General features: G+C 43.7%; 2 protein-coding genes across 4 annotated transcripts; both read left to right on the top strand.

The window, feature by feature from the left end:
* Window positions 1-77: 77 nt before the first annotated feature.
* BCIN_02g08780 (hypothetical protein) lies at window positions 78-2,439 on the top strand. Of its 2 annotated transcripts, XM_024691606.1 has the most exons (5): window positions 78-671; window positions 732-779; window positions 847-1,147; window positions 1,202-1,817; window positions 1,879-2,439. In XM_024691606.1, exons 2-5 carry the CDS (start codon window positions 740-742, stop codon window positions 2,080-2,082), a joined length of 1,161 nt encoding a protein of 386 aa, XP_024547377.1. In that variant the 5' UTR covers window positions 78-671; window positions 732-739; the 3' UTR covers window positions 2,083-2,439. The 2 variants fall into 2 exon arrangements, with proteins under 2 accessions (XP_024547377.1, XP_024547376.1); XM_024691605.1 differs by having other exon boundaries at window positions 78-779.
* A 3,117-nt stretch (window positions 2,440-5,556) lies between these two features.
* Bcpks12 lies at window positions 5,557-12,937 on the top strand. Of its 2 annotated transcripts, XM_024691604.1 has the most exons (8): window positions 5,557-5,825; window positions 5,889-6,291; window positions 6,345-6,636; window positions 6,685-7,105; window positions 7,156-8,050; window positions 8,117-10,235; window positions 10,284-12,662; window positions 12,716-12,937. In XM_024691604.1, the coding sequence occupies exons 2-8, from the start codon at window positions 5,999-6,001 to the stop codon at window positions 12,758-12,760; spliced, it is 6,444 nt and encodes a 2,147-aa protein (XP_024547375.1). In that variant the 5' UTR covers window positions 5,557-5,825; window positions 5,889-5,998; the 3' UTR covers window positions 12,761-12,937. The 2 variants fall into 2 exon arrangements, with proteins under 2 accessions (XP_024547375.1, XP_024547374.1); XM_024691603.1 differs by having other exon boundaries at window positions 5,557-6,291.
* The last annotated feature ends 167 nt before the right edge of the window (window positions 12,938-13,104 follow it).

Genomic DNA, 13,104 nt, shown 5'->3' with positions numbered 1-13,104 from the left:
TCGAATTAAATCTTGACAGCACAGATTTCAACATTCGTAGATGAATCCAGTATGACTTCATATCAGATACATTCAACGGCCATTCCGATACGACAATGCACAGCAAACATCCCGTAAACTTTGGTTTGCTCAGAAAGGACCAAACAAAGTATTCACCAAAGCGGTGAGACATGGCAATATGTAAACACCACAAGCACTCGCATTCAACCAGAACGTCTACTCACCCTATCCCCAAGGACGTTACGTTCTCGTAGGCTTATAACTTAGCATCGAAATTTGGTCCCGCGCAATCAATGGAAGATTCATTTTTGTACGAATCTGACCAATTACTATACCTGAGGCTTAACGATGCTAGAACTAGCTCGCATCTCACAATTACAAGTCTTATAGTCCGTAACTCAATTCGCTTTTTCTCATTAAGAGATGATTCTTTTGGCATCGAAGACTCTTCGAAACCAACTGCCGGTGCGCAGGAGATATACGAATGAGTCTTCACCAAGTCTTCTAGAAGTACTCCATGCAAAAGCAACAGATGGCTGAGTGCGGGGTTGGTGTGTTTCTTTCATGGTTCATCAACGAATAAACGCCCGAGCCTGGAAGCATCCATAATGATAGTTAAGAACGCGGGGAAGAAGATGTCATCACACTAGAATGAAACCTTTATATACTAGGTATTTCTACGCGGAAGTTGACATTTCCACCTCGAAGACGAAGCTTATGCAGAGAATTAGCTTTCAAGATGTCTCAAACCCAAACAATGAAGGCGGTTATATACCAAGGTATGATCGTTAATCCTATCCCAAGTACTCTCTTAAAGACTGAATAATTGACATTCGTGTTATGCAGAACCCTTCAAGGTGACTGTCGAAGAACGCCCACTGCCAACGATCGAACATCCGGACGATGCACTGGTTAAGGTGACAACTGCCGCAATCTGCGGAAGTGATTTGCATATGTATCAGGGAAGAACGGCTGCGGAAGGTGGATTATGTTTTGGACATGAGAATATGGGCATAGTGATCGAGACCGGTTCTGGTGTTCAGCATATCAAGAAAGGGGATCGTGTGGTGATGCCGTTCAATGTGGCAGATGGCAGATGTAGGAATTGTGAAGAAGGCAAAACAGCTTTTTGTACAGGTGTTAACCCGTAGGTCTCACCTAAACTTGAGCTTCCTGCTTACACTTCGCTAACGATATTAAGCGGATTCGCAGGCGGGGCATACGGCTATGTTGCGATGGGACCTTACCAAGGAGGTCAAGCACAATATATCCGTGTACCATATGCCGAATTCAACTGCCTTCCTCTTCCTGCTGGAAAAGAACATGAAGCCGATTTTATCCTTCTTGCCGACATATTCCCAACGGGGTGGCATGGCGTTGTACTCTCTGGCTTCCAACCAGGAGAATCAATTGCCATTTTTGGAGCTGGACCTGTTGGATTGATGGCTGCATATAGCGCAAAGCTCAGAGGGGCAAGCAAAGTATTTGTTGTGGATAGCGTGAAGGAACGTCTACACGCTGCAGAGAAAATTGGTTGTGTCGCTGTGGATTTCACGAAATGTGACGCCGTCGAGGAAATTATAAAACAGAATGGCCAGATGGTTGATAGGAGCGTGGACGCTGTCGGGTACCAAGCTTCTGCACAGGATGGCAAGAAAGAAGTACCAAGTATTGTCTTGGAGAATTGCATCAAAGTGACGAGGCCAACCGGTGGTATCGGCGTTCCCGGATTGTATGTTCCAAGCGACCCTGGAGCTCCAGACAGCAATGCTAGTCAAGGAATGTTATTGGTAAGTTTTGGGAAGCTATTCGAGAAGGTGAGTTTGGTTATGGCACTATTACAAGTACTAATACGAATGAGTGTTACTGACATTTCAGGGTCTTTCCATTGGCACTGGGCAATGCAATGTCAAAGCTTACAATCGTTATCTGCGAGATATGATTATCTCAGGCGTCGCAAAGCCTTCATTCGTTGTTTCGCATGAAATTGGTATCGATGAGGCACCAAATGCATATACCAAATTTGATAGAAGGGAAGATGGGTATACTAAAGTTCTAATCCATCCCAATGGCCCTCTCTGAGCAAGCTAAAATTGGAACTGGCATGGATTGCGATGGCCCACATCTGCAAAACTGCCTCTGTATATATTGTGGAAGTACACATGCAGTGATTTATCTGCTTAATAATTGGTCTAAAGAATTAGCGATGGAATCATTGTGTAACCAATGCAAATCCCCCAACGTTAAAGAAGATTCTGTTCGTGTTTGTATCAGATAGTCCTAGATATGCACAGCAGAATTGATTTTTAGAAAGATGCGACGTTACTACCATATTAAGGGTGAAACCCATTTAACAACACTACTGGCTTTTGTCATTTTGATTTTTTTTCTGGCAAGCTATGGTAGAATCCGGGAATATCGAAATTCAAAGGAAGTTCAATGATAGCGGGAGTGGCGTGCTTGATTCCAGTCCTTGCAACACATGAGACAGAGACAGAGATTCGTGAGTAAATGCTATCAAGACTGCTATCAAATGATCTTTTGGAAACAATCATGTCGAGTTAGTGCGACTGAAAGTAGAAATGTGTAGAAGATTATTGCTGCTCAGGCAACTACTTGATGGCATTAATCGCATACATCCAATTTGGCCACTCTTTCCCTGTGATTTTGACATAGGCACACTCCTGGAACCTTTTACTTTCTGAAATGAAGTTGCACGTGTTCCTGTTGTTATGATTCTGTGTAACTCTAGTCAATTCTGCAAATATAATGCTACACAATAATTTGCTTGCTGTGTATTGATTTTTTGTACTGATTGTGATCCTAAAAGACCAATTGCTAAGGATGTGGCGGGGACAACATATACATAGATTATGTATCGGCAAGTTAGACCATAGCGTGGCCAGCGTTTGTACATGTGAAAATAGGAGGTTGACCTCTTATGTGCAAGGTCGCAAGTCAACGTGGCCCTAGTTCGGACATTCGAATGTTTTGAGCATGGCTGAAAGCAAGCAATTGGCTAAAGACATTGAATTTTGGATCAAAAGTGAGTTAGATGCTTGTATTGAATCGAGAACCGAGATTTCTGTCGCGAAACTTGCAGTAGGTGGCTCGAATGTTGATACGACAGCTCCGAGGAGAATAATAAATCGCTGGGAGCTATCAAGGTTGATTCTATGTATCCAGAGATGGATCGAATGATGTAGGGCCATTGTAATGAGAACTATCTGGGACAGATTAGATATATTGGGCAACATAGAGGATCAATCTCAATTCCTGCGGCGACGCATTTTCAAATAATACTGGCCGGAGCAGGCTGCTCTTCTATTGTATTGCTCTTTGAACATGTTTTAAATAGTGTCCCCAGGGTAGTTCTCATTCATCTAAGTCACCTAGCACCTTGTGACAGAGTTCTTTTGATGAAGTAAGGTGACCATCGTGTATAAGTATCACGGCCTCGTGTAGTGTTACAACTTGTATGGTACGTACCACGGCTTAGATTGCACATCCGAAGCGGTCTAGTTGCAAATAATATCATCGGCATGAATGTTTGAATTGAAGTTGTCCAAATAAAGTGAAAGCAGCCGTGGAGAATTCTTAGCTTACGCTTTACAGCATTATGCCAAGATTTGACGATAACATAAATGTCCAGCGGGATGATTTCTAATGAAATAGTAATTATTGCTCATGTACGCTATTGAGTCATCAATGAATTCTTTTTCTTTTTCGGGATAAAAGATCTGATTCGGATTGCAGACTTTCGAATATATGCGTTCATCAACCACCATCTCCTCTTCCGAGAATAAACGTTTGTCTTGAACTGGCTGCTTAATCTTTTATCAAGTGCCACAGCCGGATGTTTGTAAAACACAGAAACAACTCATTGGGTCATCGATCTATTCTTCAGTCCTTATGTATCCCAACTTGAATATCAATCTCAGGGCTTTCGAACAGAACATTTCTAATTGCTTCGTTTGCCTTTCAAAGTAACAATAACAAGATTGAGGTCAAAGGCCTCGATTATCCATTGAGTAATCTTCGCGCCGGCCTTCCGTTGCAAGATTCAACCCTCTCCCCAATCTCTTGAGGTCGTTGGAGATATCTCCGTAGCGTGGTAAATTAGCTACTACTATCCCTCAGTATCCAGAAATGACAAAAGATTGTAATTCTCGGGAAAGACACTGCCGTACCCGGAGTGGAGTACAAGAAAGCAAATTTTTGGAATCATGTAAAACAGTAGAGATGATATGCATTGCACCTGCATTAATCGCGATAACGTTCGGCACAATATATTGTCAAGAACTATGGCACTCGTAACACTTCCTTCATCGAGCCCGTTTTGCTAGGTATATGAAAGATAGTTGCTTCGAAATAGGCAAGCGTACGCCTGTATCAGATCTAGGATCATACTTGAGTTTTGAATGCCGGAAATTAATGAGAAATCTAGGCCTCTCATTTGTAAGAGCCCTAAAGTCTGCCGAGGTCAAAATGATGATTTGTCTTGTAACAACATCGGTTGACATGAAGTTTCCTTCGAGATATCACAGATAAACGCAGAAACGATATTTATACTCTTAGGAAATTTCATGTAAGTTGATAAGTTATAAGAACCAGAACAAAGTTCATTATTGGAGAGTAGTCTTCGAAATAACACCACGGTGTGAAAATAGCACAAGATGTTGTCTAACAACTATCTGTAGTACGACTGAGGCCAATAATATGCAAGCTTCCAGCTCGGATATGCATGCAGCCTAGAGTATAAGATACAAATTCTTCACATGGAATAACATATGAAGAACAGCGAAGTCAACCATGTGTAAGCCTAACAATCGGAATAATTGAATCAGGCCATGCAGTCAGTCAATGTCGTCACGAAAATTTCGCTGTCCGCAGCTTAATCATGATGTTTCTGGAACGATTTAATCTCGGATTCTTCTGGATCGAAGAAATGAATGGAGAGAAGAAGGAGAAGAGATTATGGGAACGACATGTAATTGGGCATGTTTGGCGGAAGGATTGAGGTGGCGCGATGAGGTCACGTGCTACAAATTTACCGTAGAGCGCGTTTCGCTAGCGTGTTTATTTTCCGGTCGGACAATCTCACCCACAACATCAATTCGTATTTTGCAACTGCAACCGCAACAGTACAGCTGTGTCCAAGGAGGCATATCCCCCACGTTGGGATATCTTCCCCAATGAATGTGTATATCTCACGGTGGTCTAGCTGGTCGAGTTTAAGACATCTGACTCTCAAGCGACTTGCTCCAACATTGGGATGCGCTCGGCTAGTAGGCTGAGCCGCTCAGAGTCCAGGTTAGAGTTGTGACTGCGTGGGGATGTCCGCCGGACAATGTCGCACCGGAGCTTGTTACAGTCATTTCTGTGGTGTTATGTACTGTCAGTACGGACGTTGCTTATGCGAGGTACCACCTATCTCCAATGTTAATGACCCTCGTATTTTGGGTACCTAATCTCGGGCGAATGAGAGTCTTTCGAACCAGTCCGATTGTTTTTAGGATAGTTAATCACAATTAGTGCGGCAGAATAACACAAACCGTCTTATTTCGTATCCGTATAGGCGTTAAAACTATCTACCCGATAATAGACGTTGATACCAAAAAGAGAGTAATGTAAGATATGGACTTGTCAATGTTAGATCTCCAAAAGAGTCTACTTTTTTAGTCGGCCCGCACCCTCCATCATTCAAACAAGCTTTTCGACCCTTGTTTGTCATATTATTTTGAGATTGATGACCGGACATAGACATCAGAAGTCAATGAGCTGATAATGATCCACAGTGTTTTGCCATCATGACATGGTTGAAGGTAGAGGTTACTCCGTAAATTGATTTCAAATCAGATGAGATGAGCTGAGCTTTCTTTTTGAAGGTTCAATATATACAGGCCATTCTGCAAGTTGTGCATATAGAGTTGATGAAATACCAGCTGGTTCTTCTCAGATTTTCTCTACCAACTTAGTTTCTTGTATCATACTGAATATGGGAGACAAAATGTCTTTCCTGATCTTTGGCGACCAGTCATTGGACACGCATACTTTCTTGGCCGACTTTTGTCAACATGGGAGACCGAGTATGCTTTCGAGATCTTTCCTCGAGCAGGCTGGCTCTGCCCTCAGGGAAGAGATCGATAGATTACCAAGCCTCCAGCGAAATACGATACCAGAGTTCTCCACGATACTCGAACTAAATAAATTATATCACGCAGGAACTATCAAAAATCCTGCTGTAGACAGTGCCCTTTTGTGCATTGCCCAGTTGTCGCAATACATTGAGTAAGTACACACCCTCTATAAAGCCAATTTTTATCACTAATACATCTAATCAGTCGCCACGAGAAAGAACATGGAGATTCGACTATTCCGAGTGAAACCTGCCTTGTTGGCTTGTGTACCGGACTGTTTGCCGCCGCTGCAATCGCTTCTTCTCCATCAATTTCCCAATTAATACCCATCGCTGTTCAAGTGATGTTGATGTCATTTCGAACGGGTGCATACGTCGCAGCCCTCGCCAACAGACTCGATAGCCGACCAGAGTTACCAGAAAGCTGGACTTATGTCGTTCCCGCTGCCCAGGAGAACGAAGTAAACTCGATACTCGGTGACTTTCACAAAGAAAATGTGCGTTGTAATTTTCTCATTTTGCCAGTTATTGCTAACTCTACAAAGGAAACACCTATATTAAATCAAGCTTATATCAGTGCAACAACCTCAAAAAGTATCGCAATAAGTGGGCCCCCTTCCACTTTGAAATCACTTTTTGCATCCGAGGCTTTCCAAGCGAAGCCAGTGTCTATCCCTGTATACGGCCCCTATCATGCTGCCCATCTCCGTTCGAGTTTGAATGTGGAGCAGATTTTACATTTGAAAGACAAAAAAGTCCGAGACGTGCTTGGGAATCTCAAGACTAGATTTCCTGTGATTTCTTGTACGACCGGAACCTGGTATACCGAGCAAGAGCCAGAATTGCTACTCCAAGCAATTCTACTAGAGATGTTGACAGAGCCAATTATATTCAACAAAATTCTTCAAGGTTGCGTGCAGAAAGGAAAAGATTTCCAAGGCCGAGAGTGCCTGATTATTCCATTTGGTAAGAATTTCTCCCCAGAGAAGCTTTATCAACTTGCTAATTCTGAGTAGGTCCAACTAGTGCGGCCAAAGTCTTAGCAGCAGTTCTAGAATCTCAGACGGAGCTTGACATAACTCTGCGATCGCCCCAATCCGGGAATCAACAGGCAGCTAAGCAAAAAACCTCGATGGAAGTTTCTCCAGGAAAATGCAAGCTTGCCATTGTTGGAATGGCTGGAAGATTTCCAGATGCTGCAAGCCACGAAAAATTATGGGAGTTGCTAGAAAATGGCTTAGATGTTCATCGAGAGGTACCGAAAGACAGATTCGATGTTGCTACACATTTCGATCCTACAAGCAAGATTAGAAATACTAGTCATACTCCTTACGGGTGCTGGATTGAGAACCCAGGACTATTCGATCCTAGATTCTTCAACATGTCCCCTCGAGAGGCATATCAAACATGTCCTATGCAACGTCTTGGTCTGGCAACCGCATACGAAGCGCTGGAAATGGCTGGTTATGTTCCAAATAGAACGCATTCAACAAAGCTTGATAGAATTGGCACATTTTACGGGCAGACGAGTGACGACTGGCGTGAAATAAATGCGGCGCAAGATGTGGATACGTATTTCATTACGGGAGGCGTAAGAGCCTTCGGACCTGGGCGAATCAACTATCATTTTGGATTTTCAGGACCATCTTTCAATATCGATACAGCTTGTTCCTCTAGTGCCGCTGCACTCCAACTCGCCTGTACATCTTTATGGGCTGGAGATTGTGACACAGCCGTTGTTGGTGGTCTCTCGTGTATGACAAACCCAGATATCTTTTCGGGACTTAGTAGAGGTCAATTTTTGTCAAAAAATGGACCATGCGCTACTTTTGACCATGATGCGGATGGGTATTGTAGAGCAGACGGAATTGGTACAGTTATTATTAAGAGGTTAGATTATGCACTAGCTGAGTAAGTCTCAATCCCTGAAGCGTTTTTTCCATGATTTTAAACTGATTTGTTTGCTTTCTTTAATAGCAAGGATAATGTTTTGGCTGTTATCCTTGGAAGTGCTACCAACCATTCTGCAGACGCTGTTTCTATCACCCACCCTCACGGAGGAACGCAAGAGATTCTCTACAAGCGTATTTTAAATAATGCGGGTGTTGATCCTAATGATATTGACTACGTGGAAATGCATGGTACTGGGACTCAAGCTGGTGACGGAACGGAGATGAAATCTGTTACCAACGTTTTCGCTCCGGCAGACCGAAAGAGAAGACCGGATCAACCGCTGTATCTTGGGGCTGTCAAAGCGAATGTCGGACACGGTGAAGCCGCATCTGGCGTCACCGCTCTCATAAAATGCTTAATGATGCTGCAGAAGAACGCCATACCACCCCACGTGGGAATTAAGAAGACGATCAATCAAGGATTCCCCAAGGATCTTGCGGAACGCAATGTACACATAGCCTTCAAGAACACACCACTTCCCAGGAAGAAGTCCGGAGCTCCACGACGCATCTTTGTCAACAATTTCAGTGCTGCTGGTGGAAACACAGGATTATTGCTTGAAGATGCACCCGACCTTCCTTTTAGAAAAGCCGACCCTCGCTCTACACATGTCATCGCGATTACTGCTAAGTCTAAATCTGCCATGCTTAACAATGCAGAGCGTTTGATATCGTATCTCGAACGAAACCGAGACATAAACCTGGCGGATTTGGCATATACGACTACTGCACGTCGAATACAGCATAAATGGAGAATGACAGTAACTGCAAGCGAAGTATCCGAAGTCTCACCAGCGCTCAAATCCAAATTACACGAACAATTCATTCCAGTCCTTCCAGAGCCACCGAAAGTTGCATTCTTATTCACGGGTCAGGGATCTCAATATGCTGCTATGGGTCGTGAGTTGTTCGAGAATTCATGCCTGTTCAAGGAAACTATCATGGAATTCGATAATCTTGCTACGATTCTCGGTTTCCCATCATTCATCTCCTTGATTGATGGCAGTGTGACTGATGCTCAAGGACTGTCGCCTGTGGTGGTGCAACTTTCAATTGTGTGCTTGGAAATGACCATGGCTAAACTCTGGGAGTCTTGGGGTGTTAAGCCCTCTGTTGTAATTGGCCACAGTCTTGGTGAATACGCCGCACTCAACGTTGCCGGAATATTGTCTGCTAGTGACACCATTTATTTGGTTGGACGCCGAGCCCAGCTCTTGGTTGAAAGATGCACTGCTGGAACTCATGCAATGCTTGCAGTCCAAGGATCGAGATTGGCAGTGACCGAAGCATTGAATGAGACTGGAACATCAGTGAATATAGCTTGCATCAACAGTACTCGAGAAACAGTTCTTAGCGGCGAGGCTGCTGAAGTTTCGAGTGTTTCTGATAAACTTTGCAACTCTGGTTTCAAATGCACGCAACTTAAAGTTCCCTTCGCCTTTCACTCTGCGCAAGTGGAGCCAATCTTGGATCAATTTGAAAAGTTGGCTACATCTGTACACTTCGGCAGAGAGAAAATTCCTCTCATATCGTCCTTGTTTGGTAGATGCCTTAACGAATCTGAGGATATTGATGCTGCATATCTTCGCAACCATGCTAGACAGCCTGTCAATTTCTTAGATGGCCTTGTTTCTGCGCAAAGCTCAGGCGTCATAGACGAGAAAACTGTATGGATTGAGGTAGGACCACATCCAGTATGCCTGGGACTCATTAAGGCAACGGTCGGTACTTCCACAATTGCCGCTCCGTCTCTTCGCAGAAATGAAAGTGCATACAAAACCCTCAGCAACAGCCTCAGTGTCTTGCACACTGCTGGTCTTGAAATTGATTGGAATGAATATCATCGAGATTTTAATGATTCTGTTCATCTTCTCGATTTACCCACCTATGCGTTCGACGACAAGAATTATTGGATTCAGTACGCGGGAGATTGGTGCTTAACAAAAGGACAATTGCCAAACAAAACTTCTCTTCAGCTTGAGCCTCCCAAGCCTAAGCTTTCAACCTCTACCATTCATACCGTCGTAAGTGAGCATATTGATGGAGACGTTGCCGTTGTTACTGCCCAGTCTGATCTAGCACGTGCTGATCTTCGTGGGGTTGTTACTGGCCATCTCGTTAACGGCGCCATGTTATGCCCATCGGTTAGTAATTCGATGTGAAAACCTTGTTCCAAGCTAACAGTTTCCTAGTCTCTGTTCGCAGATATGTCCATGACTTTATGCGAGTACGGCTATAAGCTTCTCCGACCTGATGTCAAGAATCTAGGCGTGGATGTTGGAAGAATGAAGGTACCCAAATCGTTGATAGCTGACCCTGATGGAAAATCTCAAGTAATCACCCTTACTGCTACTATCAATGCGGCAAATGGTCGTGCCGATCTTATTTTTTCAACTGGCACTGATAAGACTCGAGTCGAGCACGCAAACTGCCAAGTCTACTTTGGCGATACCGAAGAATATCATGCCGACTTTCAACGAACTGCTTATCTCATCCAGTCACGAATTGATTGGTTACAGGAGGCAGAAAGGAGTGGTAAAGCCTCTAAAATTAATCGTGGACTTGCCTATAAGCTATTTGCTGCACTGGTAGACTACGACCAAAAATATCAAGGCATGGAAGAGGTCATCCTTGACAGCATGAAAATGGAAGCTACATCACGTGTTGTCTTTCAAACTACAGAGAAAGATGGGACATTCAGGTGCAGTCCGTACTGGATCGATAGCGTGGCGCATATCTCTGGATTCATCGTCAATGGTTCTGATGCTGTTGACTCACGAGAAAAGGTCTACATTTCACATGGCTGGGATTCTTTAAAATTCTCAGAGCCCCTAAGTGCGGATAAGACCTACCGCTCCTATGTCAGGATGCAGCAGCGCAAGGATAAGACCATGGCAGGCGATGTTTACGTGTTTGATGGGGATACTATTATCGGTATGGTCGGTGGATTAGCCTTCCAAGCCATTCCGCGAAAAGTTCTCAATATGTTCTTGCCTCCAGTTGGCGTTGCCACTGCAGTTTCTACGAAGCCATCTCATGCGCTTCGGGAACCTCAAGCTTCCAAGGCTTCTAACTCAAAGACTGTCAAGAAAGCTCAGGTTACAAAAGCTAATCTCTCCAAGGTCAATGAAAAGCTCATGTCAATCACTTCTCAAGTCATGGATATTCTCGCAGCAGAAGTTGGCGTAAAACACGATGAGCTTGTTGACAACGTCGCCTTTACCGATCTCGGAGCCGACTCGCTCATGGCTTTAACAGTTTGTGGAAGATTACGGGAAGAAATGGACATTGATATTAATTCTAACGAATTCATCAATCATCCTACGATTGGAGCTTTCAAGTCATTCTTATCACAATTTGAGGGAAAGCCATCTGTTGCCTACAGCGAAGACCCAAGTTCGCCTGTCACTACACCTAGTCCCGGGGAATCAGTACACGACCCACAAGATGACTCGGAGTTCACGGATCCTTCAGATGATGATATCTCTACCATTGGGGCCATAGATAGTCTTGGTGATGTAATTCGAGTTACAATCGCCGAAGAAATGTCGGTTGATGTTCTAGAGGTTGCGAGTTGCCCTGATCTCGCTTCACTTGGTATGGATTCACTCATGGCTCTTACCGTACTTGGAAGACTGAGAGAGAAGACAGGTCTTTCTCTTCCACCTGATCTCTTCCAAGTTAATCAGACCATTCGTGATATTGAAAAGGCTCTCAAAGTTGAAGCACCTTCAAAACCAAAGCCCAAGCCTAAATCTAAAGCTCCATCTGACCAGCCAAGGCTGTCTAAACCAACGGCTTCTATCGCCAAACCCAGCATGCAGTCCATACCTCAAAGAATAGCCAATTCAATCTTACTTCAAGGAAATTTAAGGAAAGCTAGCAAGTATCTTTGGATGGTTCCAGATGGAGGCGGGTCCGCGACTTCATACATTGAGATCCCGGCACTCTCATCCGACGTTGCAGTTTTTGGTCTCAACTCGCCATACATGAAGACCCCAGAGGAATTCACCTGTGGTGTAGTGGGTATGGCTACTCACTATATCAAAGAAATGAAGCGTCGTCAGCCAACGGGTCCTTATACCTTATCCGGATGGAGTGCTGGTGGCGTCATCGCTTATGAAATAGTCAGCCAACTCACCAAAAATGATGAAGTTGTCGATAAGCTCATTCTTCTTGACTCTCCATGCCCTGATATCATTGAACCTCTTCCATCATCGCTTCATAGGTGGTTCGCTGAGATTGGTCTTCTTGGCGATGGTGATCCAAGCAAAATTCCGGAATGGCTTCTCCCTCATTTTGCTGCTTCCGTGCAAGCCCTATCGACTTACATGCCAGAAGCAATAGATCCCAAGAAGGTACCTCAAGTAATGGCCATCTGGTGTGAGGACGGGGTTTGTAATTTACCAACAGATCCACGACCGGATCCTTTCCCATATGGCCATGCTCAATTTTTGTTGGACAATAGAACTGATTTCGGACCTAACATATGGGATAAATATCTGGGCAACGAAAATTTTGTTACCAGACATATGCCAGGAAATCACTTTTCTATGATGCATACGCCTCATGTAAGTTGAACAGTATTGTTGATAACGGCGCACATACACTGACTACGTCACAGATAAAGCTTCTAGGGGATTTCATGAGGGAGGCTCTTACTATGTGATTGGATAGATTTCATACTTTTTCGTTGTATTAGAATTCGGCGGTACTTAGTTTGGTGGATGCCTTTGCTTTTGACAATTTTCCCTTTTCATGAATACCACTTTCGTTACTGATATCTACGTACAATAGCTCAATATTTACACTGCAATTACATATGAGATTCAAACATCCTTTTCCAACTATATTCCTGCGAGTAATGTATGTGTATAACGCTGTAATTACATAAATAAGCAAGAATAACATTTTTGACATTTTGGGTATTTACGTATTTACATATTTACGTATTTACCGTACATAACATCATTTTTCTTCCCGAGTTCAACTGCATTGGCAACAATAACCAGT

Source organism: Botrytis cinerea, chromosome 2, assembly GCF_000143535.2.
Source record: "Botrytis cinerea B05.10 chromosome 2, complete sequence".
NCBI lineage: Eukaryota > Fungi > Ascomycota > Leotiomycetes > Helotiales > Sclerotiniaceae > Botrytis > Botrytis cinerea.
This window is presented reverse-complemented; position numbering and strand designations above follow the sequence as displayed.

Excerpts from the sequence above, each read along its gene's own strand:
- BCIN_02g08780 (XM_024691606.1), top strand. The coding sequence starts at position 740 with ATGTCTCAAACCCAAACAATGAAGGCGGTTATATACCAAG. Across the intron at positions 780-846 it reads GAAGGCGGTTATATACCAAG|AACCCTTCAAGGTGACTGTC; the intron begins GTATGATCGTTA and ends CGTGTTATGCAG. Across the intron at positions 1,148-1,201 it reads TTTTGTACAGGTGTTAACCC|CGGATTCGCAGGCGGGGCAT; the intron begins GTAGGTCTCACC and ends AACGATATTAAG.
- Bcpks12 (XM_024691604.1), top strand. The coding sequence starts at position 5,999 with ATGGGAGACAAAATGTCTTTCCTGATCTTTGGCGACCAGTCATTGGAC. Across the intron at positions 7,106-7,155 it reads GTGCCTGATTATTCCATTTG|GTCCAACTAGTGCGGCCAAA; the intron begins GTAAGAATTTCT and ends AATTCTGAGTAG. Across the intron at positions 10,236-10,283 it reads GCGCCATGTTATGCCCATCG|TCTCTGTTCGCAGATATGTC; the intron begins GTTAGTAATTCG and ends ACAGTTTCCTAG.